Consider the following 19,891-nt stretch of genomic DNA (forward strand, 5'->3'; position numbering starts at 1 on the left):
AGCCAAAAAGGTGTTCTGCCTACCACGCAAATGAGTAAATTGGGATATGAGTTTCAATGCCATTGTGTTGCAGATATGTAGGCCATACATCCCGTTGACTGGTGGATTGTATTAAACAGCACATCCTTCAGCTGTTCACAATAGGCAGAGTACTGGCTATACCGAACCAACCCTTGCTTGCAAAACCCAGAACATAATGTCTAATGTTGGATGTGATTCTGCAATTGAACAGCACTTGCTGAACAATCTTGAGTATGCTAAGAATTACACTAACAACCAATTTAAGATTATTAGTCGGGCTCGCAATGTGGCTCAATTACGTTTGCTAGAAACTACGTATATTCATATGCAGGGGCCTGTCCCCTGCAGGAAAAAGGAATATATCCAAACATTGCACACTTTTTGATAAACAGAAACTCCCTGGTACATTCGTCATGGCAGCATCTCAACCAATCAGAACCAACTTTCCAACAAATCAGCACCTTTTTCTCATGCAGCATAAATTGTTGTTCCCTTTGAAATTTGGCATTCTTGCATCTGTCCTGACCAGGGTAATTTCTAAATGGCAAAAAGCTTCATCAGCATGTCTCTTTTTTCAGCAATGCATAATGTTTTCTGTCACCATATTTAGATTATACTGAGTCATTAAATGGGCACATTACAAAGATAGGTGAGATTCTCAGTTTGCAGAAATTTTCATCTGTGTTCAACATTTGCAGACACGCATACTAAATTTATCAGGAGTCAGTAATGTATATTCACTGTTTCAACAATGGGTGGAAAGAAATGCTGTCAGGGACATATGGTTATAAAGCTCAGACTTTTATCTATGCGATAGCCAGTATCACAGTTAGGCTATAAAATGACTTTAATCACAATTCTCAAACTCAAAGTAACAGCCAAAGCAACAACCATGGCTTTCCTGTGGCTCATCTCCTGCCTCACCCTCCTCGGCACAGCTTATGGGCGGAGTAAGTTACATTTTACAGTGACTATTTTAGCATTTGCTTTACTTGGAAGCACGTTGCTTAAACTAACTCCTATTTGTGCACTGCCTACTTTAAATCTAGGCTGTGGGGTTCCAGCCATCACCCCTGTTGTCACCGGCTATGCACGGATTGTAAATGGCGAAAACGCTGTCCCAGGATCCTGGCCCTGGCAGGTCTCCCTGCAGGTATGTTGTTACTACAGTTAGAGATTAGCACAACTCCCAATGTGCTAGATATATCATCAGTAATGACAGTCACGGATTTATAAAATAGCCATCGATATAATTGAGTGTAACTCTCAATAGTACTGATAATCTGCCACCGCTTTGAGTTTTGTTTTTGTTCTTTTTCCTGTTTTCAATGACACAGTCATTTCGTGTTAGTTTATTCCCACCTGGAACAGGAGATGTACAAACAGTATCTGATCTACAGGCCTCTTTCACTAAAATCAATTAAACGCTGGCTAATCTCAGATTATGCTTACCTGCAACATTTATGTTGCAAACCTCAGACTGGGAGTACCCTTCATTTGGAAACTGCAGCTGCCGTTTGAGATCCAAAGTGACGCCTGAGCCCACGCGCACATGGGGCAGAATTTTATGCTGATCGGGCGGTCACGCGCCCGACCAGATCGGATGTGAAACTGTGTGAGATGATGTCGGGCGAGTGTCCTGATGTCATCCCGTGCTTGCGCGATATTTCGGTCAGCGGGCGCGCGCAAATGTCAAAGCCACGCCCGCCATCAATCAAGAGGCCAGTTAAGGCCATTAAAAAGGCAACTGATCAAGATTTCATGTTGCCTGTACAATTACGCGCATATTGCACGGGCAAAACTAGCAGGCGGGCAGCCAACATTTTGCAAAACCTCATCCAAGGGCAGAATAAAAAGGGTCAGCAGCATTGTCAGTGTGAGTAGTGAGGAGATAGTTCACTGCTGGTTGCTTATTGGTACTTAGCAACTCCATCTCTGTTTGGGGCTTCATTGTTAGCATTTCCAAGCTTCATTTTGGGACTCATTGCTGTCTCCAAAGCCCCTGGAGGATTCAGACCATGTGGATCTTTCCAGGTATCAAACAGCCTTCTATAACCCTGGCGATGGGGACTGTGCTCTCCGCTGGGCATGCACCTGCTGGAGGCACCTCCCCTCAGGAGGAAGAGAGGGGTAGAAGGGAGAGGAGGCCAGGAGTCTCGATGCAGCTTCCAGGGGAGCGACCTGTGGGAGGAGAGGCGCAGGCACAAGGGCGGCAGGGCCAGCAGAAAGCCCAAAGCGGAAGGCTCATCATCTGCCTTCGACCCAGTATCATCCTGGTCTCCGACTGCTGGCGCCTTGGGCACTCTCTGCCTCCGCCTGCACCTCAAGCGAGTGTGAAGTGCCCTCAGCTATGTGCGTTGACAATGTAGCCGATGATCTAATGCCCACCAAGATGCCGGTATCTGCATTGGTGCCTGGTTCAGAGTGCGGGTGTGACGCAGGTGTAGATGAAGCCTGGTGGTTCTCTGACGTCAGGGGTGGCCCTTCGGGGCCCTGCGATTGAGTGTGTGTTGGTGAATCTAAGGGAGAACAAGGACATGTCATTAGTTAAAGTCATCACACTGTCACTGTGCATGCCAGGCACCCTGGAGAGACAATGGAGATCTGCATCATGGTGCCATCTTCTTGCAATGATCAATGGGGACTCCAGGTTTGAGGTTCCCATCAGTGAAGAGACTACACTAGAATGGCTGCACAATTTGAAACTCTCAACTCTGTGCACTGCACTCTTACCTTCATCTGACACCCCTGCCTCTCCACGACCAGTTGCACATGGTATGTGCCAGCTCTCTAGCTCCAGGGCGTCCTGATTGAACCTGGTCAGCGGCAGCAGGTTGGGTGGGTCTCTGTCTGTCCGTGACCCCTTCAATTGGTTATGGCTTGTCTTCTCCTGAAAAAACAGAGTAGCGTTGATTAGTCCACTCTCTACCTGCAGCCTGGCCAACCCCACCTGAGGAAAATCTTGCAGGGCACACCAGAGTCGTGGCCTGCGAGCTGCAAGGCACTCGAGCCAAGCAGCCAGGGCTCACCCCCTTGGCCAGCTCTGGTGTCATTGACAGTTGGCACTCAGACTCTAACACCCCTGAGCTTCACAGGGGGACAGCCAGCCCTTAACACTGATCCATGCCAACATGGTACTCACCCTTACTGAGCACAGCAGGTCATTGAACTCTTGCAGCACTGCACCCATGTGCACCGCATCAACGTCATGGCTGCTGACCTCTGCTGCCACCTCCTCCCAGGCTTTCTTCATCGGGTGTGGTGGCCTCCTCCTTCCATCCCTTGGTGCAAGGGTGTCCCTCCTGTCAGCACCTCCTCCAGGAGCACGGCGAGGCACTCATCCGAAAAGCCGAGGGTCGAGCACCCATCCGACCGGCCCTCCTGTCTGGCGTCTCCAGCCGCTGCTAAGGCCATGACTACCGTCTCCATAACGCAGACTGTTTACTTCTTTACCAGCAGCCTTCAAGGGGCTGCCGGTGCCGTTTTTAAGCTGCATGCCAGGTCGCCATTGGACCCATGCCCGGCCCTTCCCAACCATTGGGAAGCCACGATTCACAATAAGCAGGCCTTAATTAGCCAGCCAGTGTGAAATCACAGTCATGGGCTGACCATGGGCGGTGACCCATTTCCCAGCTGGTCCTGTACCCGCCAACTGCACCTGCCCGCCAATCTGAAAATTCTGCCCATGATTCTGGGGTGTTGTGCCAGCCACCATATTAGTGAGGGCACTGAACGTCTTCTGGAAGTATGCATAGCAGACAAACCATGATGCCAATCTGCGTGCAATGCTGATTTAACACCAGCGGTGCCATTTGGTGCTCAGTACTCCAGCTAACACCACCTCTAATCACACATGGCTGAACATGCATTCAGCACAGGAAGGACATCCGACCAGTGCTATTTAAAATGATCATTATACCACAACAGGTTAGTTACTGGTTGATTTCTTATGGCAATTGACATGATCCAACAAGTGTTCTGTGTTAAATATAGGTGTTTCATGTTGTAAAAGTCTACACGGGGTGGTGTGGCAGGTACTGTGGGACTTTTGCTGACTTCGGTCTTCTGCACAAACCAGTTCCTCCTAGACATGAGTGATCTAGTAGGAATACAATGTGGCTGGGAGAATGTGCAGAGGTTAAGTGAAGCAGGCTAAGCTGCTGGAAGAGGGAGGAGGAGGAGGAGGAGAAGTGCTCTCAGCAGGAGAGGGTGCTCCCTGAACAATCCTCCTATATGAACCTCAGCAAGGAACAATGTGTGAGATGTCTGTGCTTCCATAAGGGCGTCCTCACTGAAATCTGCCAACTGTTGTAGCCAAAACAGTTCAGACAGCGCAAGGAACGCGTTACCAATGGCTATCAAGGTGGCTGTGGTGATGAACTTTTATGCATCAGCCTCCTTCAAGGCTGGAGCTGCATATTTGCAACGTCTTGCAGTTTGCCATTCACTGTTGCATACAATGTGTGACCACTGCCCCACCACCTGAGATGAGGGAAAAGTTTCTATGCAGCCAGTGTTTCAGATCTGGAATGCAGTGTCTGAAAGTGTTTGGCAGCAGCTTCAATTATGGTTTTCAAAAGGGAATTGGATAAGCACCTGAAGGGAAGAAAATTGAAGTGCTACAGGAAGTAGGTCGAAGTGTGAGCGTAGCTAAATTGCTCTCTTGAAGACTCAAAGGGTGAATAGCCTCCACCTGTGTGGTAACCATTCTATGATTCAACATGCAGATCCTGTCTCTATGCTGTTATCCTCTAAATTATGGGCACTGCCAGTGTCTGAGCTGGTGGCTTCGAGTGTTGAATGGAGTGATGCTGCATTTTCATTATCAGTGTCTCCTTGCTGTTCTTCCACTGCCTGGTCAAATTGCACTTCTCGGATATCTGATTGGAAAAAGACACAAGGGTAAGCCTGTAGTGCAGGGAGGGGGCCATAGGAAGAGGTGCTTGCTTAGATTATCTGCATCTCATAAATCAGCAGTGAGTGTGGGATGAGCTGAGGTTGGATGTGAGAGGCAGAGTCTACGGGGAGTTGTATGAGGATACCATCATCTTTGATGGTTTCAGGCCTGTTGCTGGCCATAAACTCAGCAAAGAGCATCGCAATAATGACCAACATTATTTATTAATCCTCCATGGGGATTATAACATGCAACGACGCCAGTCCCCACCTGATTAGTTCCCGCTGCCTCCAGTTGTGGGCCACTTTCTCCTGCAAGAGTAAGGAATGTGTCTCAGTGAGTGTGGTGCAATGTGCTTGGGTCATGTGGCTGTTATGGTTGAATAGTTGACAGTGTGTGCAAACTGAGATGTGGGTGTGAGATTTATAGCTGTGATAATTGTGTGAGCGTGAGGTGAAGCATATGAATGATTCATAGGAGTCCTGATTGGAAAAGATGGTTGCTAAATAAGGGATGTGCCTGTGGTGAATTGAGCAGTGTCTAAGGCTATTGGTGATTCCAAACATGTGACCTCTGCCGCTTAGGACATTTTTTAAAAATTTAAAAATTAAAAATAAATTTAAAATAAACTACATCATATTGAATGGGTGCAGGTTAATTGTGCATCATGATCCCAGCGCCTATTTTCATGGGCAATCAAATTTAGCCCCTCTAGAGTAAACATGGGCAAGCCAGCTACAATAAATCTCTCCCTTTTGAGCATTACATGATATAATGCCCTGAATTTTGTAGTTGTAACAATAATGAAATTGAGTGTTTGTCGTTATTACTCTGTGAAACTGACAGCAATTTCTGGCATCAGTGTATGTGCAGTTAAAATGCAGAAATCCAGAGATTGCTGCCAGTGATGCCCTGTTCCTTCACTTGAAGTCCTTGCAGATGAGAAATCAATTAGAAATCACTGATTTGATGCGAACTTTCATTTTTTAATATAAAAACATATGAAATAAGAGCAGGAGGAGGTCAGTTGGCCCTTTCAGCCTGCTCTGCCATTAAACTAGATCATTGCTGTTCACCGCTTTGCCCAATTAATTTCTCCAGTACTATTTCTTAACTTATTCAGATTTCAAGTCCCTCATAGACCTTTGGTTCCTCATTATTTCCGGAATGTTCTTTTTTGTCCGGAGGGGCCCAGATTTTCGTCCCTGGGTCAGGTGCGCTGAATCCGGAGATTTCCCGGCCCTGTCAACCTGACCTTTAAAATTGTCCGCCCACTGGTTGAATTTTCGGTCACGTGGGTGGGGTGGGGCAAGCTGAAATAGGAATTGGGATGGGAAACACTGTGGAGGCAGGCTAGGAGGAAAACCTGCTTTTGTGCACCAGCCGTGTTTAAATATATAAAAGATTAAAACAAAAACATCCCTCCAGCCCACACCCCCCATACACTCCCTAAGACTCATCCATGCCAACCTATGCTTCCCACCCAAGGCCCCTCATACCCTCTATTCCAACCTATGTCCCCCTCACACATGACCTTTTGCCCTTATGCCCTCCATGACAACTCACCTAGTATCCTTGGACACTTCCTTGTCAGCTTTGACGGCTTTGACACTTCCTTGACAGCTCCTTGACAACTTTGACACTTCCTTGACAGTTGGACAGTTCTTTGACGGTTCCTTGACAGCTGGATAGTTCCTTGACATCTTGACAGTTCCAATGAGTTTGTGCACAAAAAGTACATAATCATGTTTAATTTTAACAATATAAAATGGTGTCTAAACTCTCCTAAAGGGTGTCTTACCTCTCCCAAACATGTCCAGGGACACTATCCAAAGGGGTACCTTACCTCTCCAAAGGGGTATCCTGGGTACCCAACAAATTCAGACCTGATCTCACCTGGGCTAATTTGCACACTCCAGGTTTCACACTCCTGGCTTTCCAAAATCCCATTTCAGTGGAGGCAGCTGATGATTTAAATAAAATGGCCAGCTGTCTCCACGAATCTCGCATGTGCGAACCCTGGTCCAACTCCAGTCCCATCCCTGTGAAGGTGGGAAATGCTGGGTTCAGGGGCAGGATTTAGAATTTTTGGCTATTTCTGGGATTTTCCCCATATTTGTGGCGAAAATCTGAGCCAAGGTATTTGTTTAATGTCTCTGCCATTTCCTCATCCCTATGAAAATATCACTTTCCCTCTGCCTCTAAAACATGTGTACTTTCACTAATCTTTCTCTTTTTACATACTTATAGAAAGGTTTACAATCTGTTTTATATCTCTTACTAGTCTATTCCTCATATTTTATTTTCCCTTTCCTTGGCCAGACTTTTTCCCTCGTTGGGCGGGCTCGGCAGGAGCGGGCAGGGGCTGTCGGAAAGCTGACCGCCGCCCGCGATCAGCTCCACTGTGTGAATTACAAGCGCCAGCGCTGAGCGCTACATGTGCGGGCGGGGGTAGGAGGGAGAGCAGGCCTGGCGCACAGTCCGCGCATGCGCACGAAAGAGAGCTCCCTGAGGCACAGAGCTGCCTCAGGGAGATTGAAGCGCTTTTTAAAAAAATTAATAAAGACAGTAAGAATTTTAAAAAAACATGTGGCCTCTGTCACATGAGCTGGGACATGTTTTTAATTCAAATATAAAATTTTTATTTTCTTTAGGAAACCTCATCCAGTCGTGGATGAGGTTACCTAAAAAATGTAAAGGCCGCTTGGCCTTTTTGCCTGCCCGCTAGCCGTAAGGTTGGACGGGCAGTGTTAATTTGATTTTAATTAGCTTGTTAATGGCCTTAATAAGCCTTTCAATTATCGGCGGTTGCACAGCTGACCCCGGCGCATGGCCACCGAATGAAATATCACACGAGTGCGCAATGACATTGGAACGCACATCAGACGTTATCGCGCATCATATTATGCTCGAGTGTGTCGGGCGTGCGCCCGCACACCAAACATAAAATTCTGACCCTTATCAATTTTTGGACTTCCTTTGCTGAAATCTAAAATCCTCAAGCTTAATACTCTTTTTGGCGCCTCTTCCTTTGATCTAATACTATCTTTAACTCCTCGTGTTGGCTAGGGTTGGGCTACATTTTCCATGGGGTTTATGTGACTTAATAGAATGTATATTTTTTGCAAATCATGCATTAATTCTTTAAATGCTAGCCAATGCTTATATTATCGTCACATCTTATCATGTAGTTTCCCAATCTACCTTAGCCAACTCTCCCTTCATACCTCCATAGTTTACTTTGTTTAGATTTAAGACCTTAGTTTCAGACTTAACTGAATCACTTTCAAACTCAATATAAAATGTTATCATATTATGGTCACTCTTTTCTATAGGCCCCCTTACTGCAAGGTTTTGAATTAACCTTTCTCATTGCACAAAACTAAATCCAAAGTAGCCTGTTGCCTAGTTATTCCTCAACACACCGATTTAGAAAACTATCTTGTATAAACTCATGCTCCACACTATTACTACAAATTTGTTTTGCCTGGTCTATATGAAGATTATGATTGCTGTATAAATCTTATTATATGCACCTCTAATTTCCAGATTTATGCCTGCCCTTGCCTAGGCTATAATGATTGTTATAGGGCCCGTAAACAACTCCCTTCAATTCTCTGCCCCTTGCTGTTTCTTAGCTCCATCCAAACTGATTCTACTTCTTGATTTTCTGAGTTAAGATCCTTCCTCCCTGCCATCTTTATCCCATTCTTTATTATTAGGGCTACCCCTCCACCTACTTCATTTTGTCTATCTCTTCTAAATGTTAAGCATCCCGGAGTATTTGGTTCCCAACCTTGGTCACTTTGCGATCACCTCTCTGTAATGGCGATTAGATCATACCCATTAATTTCTATCAGTGCTATTTCATTCAATTTATTGTGCATGCTTCACTCATTCAAATATAAAATCTATAGCTTTGACTGTTTTTTAAATTTTCCCTGACCTTAGTCATCATTGTCTTGTTACTTTTGTTGCTCTCACTGTTCCTTCTTGACCCACTCTGCTTATTTTTACCCAAATGCTGTTCTACTCTAGAGCCTTGACATTTCCTTTGCTGTTTCTGAATTTATCCTTTCCTGAATCCTCCTGCCCCGCCCCCCCTCCCCACCCCCCCACCCCCCCCACCCCTTTATTAGTTTAAAGTTCTGTCTACTGCTCTACTTATTTGATTTGCCAGGACACTGGTCCCAGTTTAGTTTAAGTGGAGCCCCTCCCAACCTCTTCCTCTTTCCCCAGTACAGGTGCCAGTGGCCTATGAAGCAAAGCCCCTGCCTTACACACCAGGGGCTGGATTTTCATTTCTCTGTCCTTGTTGGAATGGAGGCAGGCGGGATTTACAAATAGTGTGTGGGACACAATTCTATGATTCCTGCCCCCATTCCCATCATTTTTAAGGACACAGGATAAAAGCGCAGGTAGCAAGCACAGACACAGCAATCCTGCCCTTCCCTGCTTCATTGTATGGGTGAGGAGACGCCCTCCCCGTATTTCCATGGAATTGGGTTCATTTTGGTAGGTGACATGGTTCATGGCTCTTAAGAAGAGCCGTGAACCATGGAGAAACCCTAGTCTGGAGTCGGACACCTTTTGACAGGCAAGTTTAAAAGTTGTTGACAACTTCACGTATCACAATGTAAAGGTGCACGATAAATTGAATATGTTTTAATACAATAATTAATGATAGGGCTTTGTTTAGAAAAAGCAAGTGACTATTAAACTGACCAGCATTGTGAAAGTGGTTAGATGCATTAAAGTACTTTATCCATTGGATAAAGTGTTCTCCTGCATTCAACACTATTGAAATTCAGATTTTAAATGTGTCAAATTTTCCTTGTGATTTAATATTTTCTTTGATTGACAGTCCAGCCATCTGCTGAACCTTTGAAGCAGTGGAACAAATGGTCATCTATTCAGGCTACCTCAATAGTTTTAATGTATTCATGTTTAATGTTTAATATATTCTAAAGGTTTTCTTTATACAGCTGTGCAATGAAATCCCATTATAAATGCTTGGTTGAGCTCCAAACTCCAATAATGGATCCAGTTCAGCAGAGCTTGTTGACACAACTGTCAAGAGCAATGGGAGATTTTTTTATCTTGACGGTTTTATGACCATTTGAAAGAATTAGGTTTTACTTTCAAAGTGGCTTTTGAATGAATTTGTTTGTGTTGACAGTTTCATTAGTATCTCAAAGACTTCCCAATATTATAAGAGGGCTCAAGAGTTCTGTATATAGTGGGTACTGGGTGAGTTGGCATGGGGTGTATGGAGGGACATTGGGCTCTAATGGGGCATGTATGGTGATGGGGGTTGAGGGTGAGGTTTTAGGGGGCCTCACACTCAGCTATCAATCTGGGCCAATGTACCAGGGAATGGAGGTGGGCCTTCTAACTTGCCTGTCTCGGCATCCACTTGCCTCCATTCCGGCCTCAGGCCTGCTTCCAGAGGTGGCAACCCAACTCCAGCCCAGTCCACCAACCACGATGAAACTAACATGAGCGGTCACTGACAGGCAGGAGGCGGGATCGCGACGTAAGGAAATGGCCCGGCTCGCAATTCCTGCCTCAAAGATGAAAGTCTGGGCCCAGCTCTTCAGCCACAAATTTAACCTTCTAATTTGTTTATCCCTATGCCAATTTCCACAAGCATCAGGTAACAATGCAGATATTATTACCTTTAGGTTCTGCTTTTAAATTTGGACACAACACTATTGATCTCACTATAAAATCTCTTGAAAAAGCTATGCCTTGTTGAATGGTGTATAACTTGGATTTTAATAGACTCCTAAATCAAAATTTATTGCTGAACAATGTCTCTGGTCCTAAAAAACTAATTTTATATTTGTGCAATGTTGAATTTTTCCATTTCAATTAACTTTTTTTACAAAATTTGTTTACGATATTTGTTTGTAATATTTATGCTGCTACCTTAATTCCACATGTATATCTTATTCTTAATTTCACTTTCTATAAAATTATAAAAACAGAAAATGTAGAGCCTGTTTGCTACTTGGTTTGCCGTCTGTGAGGATTCTTCAATCTGATTGGTTGCTTAGCCTATTTTATGACATCACTGTTGCTGGATTCCTTAGATGCCCACTAACTGGTGCGATGATGAAATTAACATTGGAAAAAGTGAAATCAGTGCTATAGGCATCACTAAATCTTTGTGGGCAACTATTTTTGATGTCAATGGTAAGTGCCATCACTTGACCGCTGGCTGCAAAACTGGGTCAATGTTTCTGTCCTGAAACAATCAACTTACTTTGATTCCAATACAATTTCTGCAACAGATATATTGCGGACAGTTTTAAATACTAATTCTTTTATACATAAAACCTTTTCCAAAAAAACAATGATCACAGCTTTGAAACATCCCAAAAAATTGTGGCAAATCTGCAGTACTCAAATTTTTGTCAACATAAATGTTCCAAACTGGCTGACACTTGTACATCTCAAGGTAGGCGGAACTGCTTGAATGAGTCAGGAATTTCGATTGACAGTGATGGATTTTGGCCTGGTGACGGCCAAAGGAAACTGATTTTTCTTTCCTTTTCTCCGCTGAATACTCATCACCTCTGTCTAACAGGACACCACTGGCTGGCACTTCTGTGGGGGCTCCTTGATCAATGAAAACTGGGTTGTGACTGCTGCCCATTGTGATGTGAGGTAAGAATTCCACTCAGAATCTTCAGAATCCATAATGATAGCACTCATAGACAAAAATCCCTTACTCTGAGCAATGTCTCTCTTCCCCGTAGCACAACGAACCTTGCAATCATTGGAGCATCCAATAAATGTTCAACACATGAAGGCGCCCAGCATATGAGGATTCAAAAGGTACCTAGAAATCCTCTGGTATTGTTTGTTACTTGTGAATTTTGCAGAAAGAAATCATAGCTTGGCAGAGTGTACTGGCAATGTTACTGCACTACTAATTCGATTAATGCAAGTTCAAATTCCACCATGGCAGTTTGAGAAACTGAATTCAGTTTTAACAAAAATCTAGAAATGAAAAGCTGACATCAGTAAAAGTGACCATCCAGCTGTCGGATTGTTGCAAAAGCTTACTGGTTTATTAATATTCTTTAGGGAAGGAAATCCCTTGTCCTTCCCCAGTGTGGCCTGTACATAGTTGACTCTTAACTGCCTTCTGAAGTAGCGTAGCAAGCCACTCAGTTGTATCAAACAGAAGAAGCCCCACCAGCAGCTTCTCAGGGCAATGAGAGATGCACAATGAATGCTAGCCTTGCCAGTGGAGCCCAATTTTCCAAATGAAGTGCAAAGTTCAAGTGAATAAACTCCTCAAACTCTACAGAACTGAAAGAGAAACTTTCCTAGCGTCACAAAGGATAAGATTTACCTTATTTATTATCTTCACTCTTTAACTAAGTAAAGTGCCCTCACATTTTGGCTCACGTCAGCAATAATTAGTTTCTCAAGTTACCGTCGCATAAATATCATGTTATTATTTACATTTTTATTCTGCAATGATTTCGACAATTTGTGTTGCTAAATCTAGAGGCCATACCAATACAAGAGTGCCAGAGCTTGCTTTCCCATTGATCTAAATAATAAAAAATTTCTTTATTCTGATCTTATTAAAGTTACCTTCCCTTTAAGAGGCTTGTGCAGAGATTGATGATGTAATTGATAATATAATGTGGAGCCAGTTATCCTGGGTGCATTGCATTGATACACATATAGTCTGCCCCAGTGCATTGGCCACTAATTAAACCTCCACTTTCTTCAGGGAAAAAAAATATATTAATTTGTCATAAAGCCAAACCCGCAATTTAAATAGATTTTGTTGCTTGCAAGAAATGTGGTCTAGAGGTAAATTATGTGTATTGTAAAAAAGCAAGAAGGGTATTGTCTCAGTGACATCTCTATACACAGATGTTTGGAGGGACATGAAGGACAAACTTTCAAAGCAAGTTGCTTCTAACTGTTCCACATTTAACAGCCTGAAAACATCTCCAACTCTGGACAAGGCCCTTTAAAGCAACAAGCAAAATACTACACATGCTGGAAGTTTAAAATAAAAATAACATAGAATACTGGAAAGATCGGGTGGCATCAGTGGAGAATGCAGAGTCTGTGGAGACCTGAAACATAATTTTTTTTCTTTTCTCTGTAGACGCTGCAAGGACCTTTCAAAGTCTGCTAATGGGCAGTGTAGACCCTGTATATAACCCCAAAAAATCACAAACTGCCGATTTTTAAAAAAGTACAAAGATATTTATCTCCTAAAAAGCCCCTAAAATGAATGTGATAATCCTGACAGCTATGTAAAATTAAACTTAAAAATTAATGAGATATATAGCCCCTCATCTCACCAAAATTTCACAATGCCCAAATATGGCCAACATCTGATTCTATAGAAGATTTAGCCATCTATTTCTGCTGAACTATCATGCAAAAACTAGATTACTCTTGGACGATTAGGCACCACTCTGTGCTATGGTCACATCAATCCTTAAAGAATTTAAAGCAACAGGTTTGGGTATTGGTGCAACCTCTCAGCGGTAATTCTTCAGAGTTATTCCCACTCAGCTGCTACAACTTTGCTACAACCCATCCCCCTCCCTCCCTCACCCTGCTCCTAGCTCCTCCAAGAGGCAAACAGGATTACTGGCAAAGTTGCAGCAGTTGAGTTGCTTTACCTACAATCTACCAAACCTGAGAGAAACTATTGTTCCTTCTGTATAACAGGATGGAAGCTTAGTTATCCCCAGTGAGTTAGACCTAATCTCTGCCTTTTCTGTTACAGGTCATTACCCATCCTGCCTGGAATCCACATAACATGGTTAATGATGTGACTCTGTTGAAGCTCACATCCCCTGTTAGATTTACTAACCGCATTTCCCCTGTTTGCCTGGCAACTGTTGCCGCCGATTTCCCAGGGGGCAAGTTGTGTGTCACTTCAGGATGGGGTCTAACCCGATCGACTGGTATGGCACCCTTATATCTACTTTCCAAATAAACTGTGTTGTCTATGTTAGAATACTACAGGTGGACTCAACAAACAGTGATCACATTTGTAAAAGCTCCTTTCTGCACTTTGCTTTCTACAACTATAACTTATGTTTCCACAGTGCTCATGACAATAATTTGCTAGGCTAGGGATCCTGTGGCAAGTACCTTACCTCCTGACTCTCCAAACCCTGTCCACCATCTACAAGGCACAAGTCAGGAGTGTGATGGAATACTCTCTACTTGCCTGGATGATTGCAGCTCCCACAACACTCAAGAAATTCGACACCACCCAGGACAAAGCAGCCCGCTTGATTGGAACCCAATCAACAAACATTCACTCCCTCCACCACCAACGCACAGTGCCAGCAGTGTGTATCATCTAAAAGATGCATTACATCAATTCACTCAGGCTCCTTAGACAGTACCTTCCAAACCCATGACCACTACCATCTAGAAGGGAAAGGGCAGCAGACACATGGAAACACCACCACCTCGAAGTTCCCCTCCAAGCCACTCACCATCCTGATTTGGAAATATATCGCCGTTCCTTCACTGTCACTGGGTCAAAATCCTGGAACTCCTTCCCTAACAGCACTGTAGGTGTACTTACACCACATGGACTGCAGCGGTTCAAGAAGGCAGCTCACCATCACCTTCTCAAGGGCAATTAGGGATGGGCAATAAATGCTGGCCTAACCAGCAAAGCCCACATCCCTTGAATGAATTTTTAAAAAATTATATAGCATGCTTAATGCGTAGAGTAACACAAGTACTTTGCAGGAGCATTATCAAACTAAAATTAACACAGCACCAAAGAAGGAAACTTTAGGACAAGTGACTAAATGCTTGGTCAAAGAGGCAGGTTTTAAGCTTTGCTTTTCAAGAGAAGAGAGCACTGGGGAGGTGAAGAGGATTGAGGAGGGAATTCCAGGGCTTCATGTCTACATGGCTGAAGGCACGCTGTCAATGTTAGGGTGAAGGAGTGACGGTGCACAAGAAACCAGAGTTTATTACAAAGAAGAGGTATCTCAAGGCACATGGTGATGAATAGTCTGGATAATGAATTGGTTCTGAGTGGGGCAAAAGAAAGACATTGAAGGAATAAAAACACAATTGAAGTTTTTCTAAGCAAGAGGGAGGTGACAAGGTGGAAACGCCAAGGGGGCAGAGATAAGTTGGCTGAAGCAGTGGAAGGATGAGGGAATGGGACACAAGCCAGTGTTGGAGAACTGGAGAAGGTAAGCAGGAATACAATCTGGGGAAGATCAGGGCAGTGGGAAGGAGCAAGGTTGTGGAGGGATTTGAAACTGAAGACAAGAACCTTAAAGTCAATTCTCTGGGACATAGCGTTACGATCCCAGCTGAGATTACCCTTGGACAAGCTTGACCCTAGCTTGATAGATCCTAACTTTTATTTGTTTGTTTAGCTATGTGGAGAGTAGCTACTGAACAGAGTCACAGGAGTCAGCTGATGAACTTTTAACAAAAGAATAAAACATTTATTAAATAGAAAAAGATTAACTATATTGCGATACTCCTTCACCCACAACTATACCTTTACAGATATATACAGGTTTGTAAGGCTAACACAGTTACAAAAGCCACCTTATACTCTAATGTCCACAGTAAGTACACAGTCCATGTACTAATAGGCACCCTTTGGTCAGGCACACCACACTCTGAAACCAAGTGACAGATGCCACCTCAAACAGATGCTGTGGGTCTCTCCTCAATTTCCCCCAGATGCTTGTCAAATGGTGAGCCAACCGGCCTCATTGCACTCTGTCTTTCACACAAGGGTTTCTGATCTCCACTTTCCAAGAACTCTCATTGGAATCTTCTCCCAAACCGACACTTTCTCTCAGACACCTTCCGCAAAGGTGCACCTTCAGTGTTTAGAACTCTCTTTCTGATGGTCCTCCTCCCTTAGTCACCACATGCATTCAAGCTGTCTTCCACGCACTCCCTCTCACTGACTCAGCCGTCAACATTACCACTGTTTCACATGCCCATAGCAAAGAGTTACAGACCTTCAGTTGTCTCTTTGGACCTTCTTGCCTCTTTCAAGCTGTTCTCGCTTTAAATCTGCTTTCTCCAGCGTTTGCCTCTTTTAAATCTGAAGCTTGAAGCCTTTCTCTCTTCCACTCAGTCTTAACTTCATTAACAGGACCGTTTCCAGGTTCCTGTCCTTCCTTTGGCTAGAAGGTCTTTTTTGGACTTTCCCCTCTTCTGCTCCCCTGGATTTTTGGGGTGTTCCTTAGCTTTGGACTAGCTATCTGTCCCCTTTGCTCCAGTCTCTCCCGGCAGCTACTTTCAAAAACCAACTGAATTCCACAGCTTCCAAATCAAAACTGCTGTTTCTTTAATTCTGTGGGAGGGTCCTGCCACTCTGGCCTCCTGTTGCTAGGCAACGGTCCAATTCTTCTACCCTTGTTTGTTTAACTTAGCTTACAGTCATAAAAAAACTCATTAGAAATGCAAGCACCTTTTTAAAGTGAAACTAAAACTCTGTTTGGCCTTTCTTAACACACAGATACAGAAATGCAAATCAAACTTAAACATTAAAGCTAAAACTCTTTCCTAACACCCACAAATACCAATATAACATACTTAAATTTTTCTATTTCCTAACAATAGTAAGACCATAGATCGTGGCAAGGACAGACTTGGCAAGCTTTTTGATATTATTTGAGAATGGAAGCTGTTGAAGATTACCAATAGAGAAATGGTTCAAAGGCAACATATAATAAATGATTACTGTATTTAGCACAGCCATCTTCCTTATGTCTGGACCCCGCCATGTGGCATGGTAAATTTTCTTCCCTTCCAGTTACAGAGATTGCAATCAATTGATCCTTGCATAACCCTCCTCACCTAATATCCCTAATTTTCGTCCATTATCCTGCATAATTTTGAATGGCATAGCAGAAGAAAATCCAACTCTTTAAACGTCAGCAAGGCTTATGATACAGTATCACTGAAGAGGTCAGTCCACTAGTTAGAGAAACATAGGGTAGCAGAAATTGTTTTTTACTAGTGTGCACAACATGACTGTCATTTCCACCTCAGGCCAGACTTTGAATGCACTAAGTTGTATGTGAAACACAATGGGATGTTCCGGAAAAATGTGGCGAGACTCTATATTAATACAATCTTTCTCTACATTTAGTGAAGGAAATATTTAAACTATTTAAAAATAAATTACAAATGTTTAGAATGAGGTAATTAATAAGAATCAAATGTTTAGTGCGTTATTTTTAATGTTCATTGGAATATTGATTGCATTATGTTATGGCGATCAAAATTACTTTTTTTTCTAATGTGTTAGAAGGGCTTCGTAATTGGCTCATTAATTGTAGTTTGAACATCAGGGTCATTTGGCCCATTAGATCAATGCCAGCTGTTACAAACATGAACACACAAGATGTTCGTAGTTCCCTTTACAAGATGGCTGTTCAAGTCCCCCTGTTGAAATTTTGTCAACCAATCAGCTTTTCAGGTCCTAACCAGTGGTTATTTTTTCTTCTGACATATGTTGCAGAGTAAACTGAAACATCTCCTTGAAACAAGGGGGATTACTTCCCCTGGGGTACTCATCAACCTTTAGCTTTTTCCTTTTGATCTAGAAGATCCAGAAGTCAAAGATGTTAACTCGTTCACACCAGTGTCAAATAAGAATTCAGGAGTTTTTTTCCCCAGTAAACAAACTTAAAATACTAGAAGTCAGGAATGATCAAATACAAAATTCCCTAAATTATGCATTTTTGGAATACACTTGAAAACTATTACACCATAAAGAAAATCCATATTTATGGGCTTTAAGATCCTCATCATGCCTGGTCCAAAATCAAAGGCCAAGTGATTCTGTGAAGTGATTTAAAAGCTCACAAAGCTAATACACGTTCCTTCATCTCACTTGTTTTCAATTTACTCTGTTTCCTGTCTTTATTCATGACTTCCCCATTTCCTTCTTTGAACCATTTCTTTAGATCCCAAGGCAGGCATTGTCTAGAATCAGTAAGGGAGGCTGCATCCAATATAGTTTTGCCAAGAAAATTAAATAGGAATATGGGAAGAGGTTATTCGGTCCTTCAAGCCTGTTCCACCATTCAGTTAGATGCAGATGATGAGTAACTCAACACATTCACTTGCCATTGCTTCAGATCCCTCACCTAACAAACATCCATTGATCCGAGTCTTGAAAGTATCGATTGGCTCAGCATCCACAGTAATTTGGGAAAGAGAGTTCCAGGTTTCCGCCATCCTGATTTCTTTCCTGAATGGTGTGGGTCTAATTATGCCCCTTGTTCTGGATTTCCCCCAGCAGACTAAATAGTTTCTTTTTATCTACTCTATTGAGTGACATTGGCGTGATTGTCAAACTGCTCTTTGTTTTAATAAATTTGTAGGTATTTGAAAACTTAGGACTGCCTCAATAGTTCCAGATAACCTAACTACATACTAAGAGCTCTTCCTTGATCCCTCAGCGAGCAATGTTCCATGCCAACTGCAGCAGGCAGCCCTTCCTCTCCTTACCAATGCAAAGTGCCAGAACACGTGGGGCAAAAGCATCTCGAGTGGTATGATTTGCGCTGGTGGTGCTGGTGCTACTTCCTGCATGGTATGGAAAATATGTCATAAGGAAAATGTTGCATTGCATTAAATAGTCGTTTTTTTTGGTAACAATCACATTGAATTGGTTTGTCCTCTTCCTACAGGGTGACTCAGGTGGACCTCTTGTCTGCAAAGATGGAGGAGTCTGGTATCTGGTGGGCATCGTTTCTTGGGGCAGTGGTAACTGCTCCCTCCGAATCCCTTCAGTCTATACTCGGGTGACTGAGTTCCAATCCTGGATAATGCAGACAATTGCTGCCAATTAGAGGAACTTACATTAAAGTTTAATTAGTTTTAAAATAAAGAACTTGCAAAATGAATGCCGAGTGTCTTTTTTTCCCCTCTCCTCGGTACTTGAAAGAGGGACAGTCAGTTGCATCCAGCTGGAATAAGACAAAATAAATCTTTGCTGTTTCCTCATCCCGCTCCACAAGTTGGGTTGGGTACTTTGTTTCTCATATGTTACTTCACAAGGTAATCTTTAAAGAGTTTAGCATGTCATAAAACATTGATTCACATTTGGACAAGGACCATTATTGCTTTTGCTGCAGGGTACAAACTTTGAATATACATAATAATTTTATTATCTACAAAATGTGTGACATTTCCATTTCCTCACACTCTAGTTTCTGCGCACTGAGAAATGTGCAGAAACAATATATTAAAGAGCTGCATTTAACAGGCACCAGGGAGAGAAGGTCATCGATCACTCTTTCTAATGTAACTGATTCAAACCCAGCTACCAGCAAATGAAAGTGCAATCTTCCAAAGCTGATGACCATCATTGTTCCTTTCAAACACATTGCGTATCATGTGACTAGCAGGGCTGCGTTAAGTCAGAACATGCAACTTTATTACGTGCTATAGAAAATCATTCTTCCAATGACTTCATCATCTTGGATCTTTTTAAAATCATAGTCTTGTAAAAACAATTAAAATACCCTTGACATTTCAAAATTAGAAATGAACATGGACATAGAAAGCCTGCTACTTATGAATATCTAACCTACTACCTCCTGGTCACAGAGAGGGTGGGACATCAAGGAAGGTCAACTTGCTCCTGGCTTGGAGTTTGTAGCAAAATAACTCAGTGACTGACAGGACGCCTTTTAAAGCTGTCCCATAGCCTTACACACATAGTTATTAAATATTCTGAGAGGTCTTCCTTCTGATTTTATTATTAATATTAATTTGTTTAGAAAAATGACAAATTTCGCCAATAGTTTGCAGGATGATGCATTTGGACCTGGCCCTACAAAGTTCAGCCCCAGCTGGTCAGTTGGGACTTTATTTTTAGAATTCACAAAAAAAATTCATTGAACTACCGGGCATAAATAAGATTATGAACACGCACATAATGTTCAAGGGGGAGAGTGT

At 42.9% G+C, this 19,891-nt stretch overlaps 1 protein-coding gene across 1 annotated transcript; it reads left to right on the top strand.

Moving 5' to 3' along the window:
• The first annotated feature begins 913 nt into the window (after nucleotides 1–913).
• Nucleotides 914–18,780, top strand: LOC144681363 (chymotrypsinogen 2-like). Its single transcript, XM_078542959.1, has 7 exons — nucleotides 914–971; nucleotides 1,071–1,174; nucleotides 11,511–11,590; nucleotides 11,683–11,761; nucleotides 13,695–13,875; nucleotides 18,388–18,521; nucleotides 18,619–18,780. Exons 1-7 carry the CDS (start codon nucleotides 914–916, stop codon nucleotides 18,778–18,780), a joined length of 798 nt encoding a protein of 265 aa, XP_078399085.1.
• Nucleotides 18,781–19,891: the final 1,111 nt, after the last annotated feature.

This window comes from Cetorhinus maximus, chromosome 6 (genome assembly GCF_964194155.1).
Source record: "Cetorhinus maximus chromosome 6, sCetMax3.hap1.1, whole genome shotgun sequence".
NCBI lineage: Eukaryota > Metazoa > Chordata > Chondrichthyes > Lamniformes > Cetorhinidae > Cetorhinus > Cetorhinus maximus.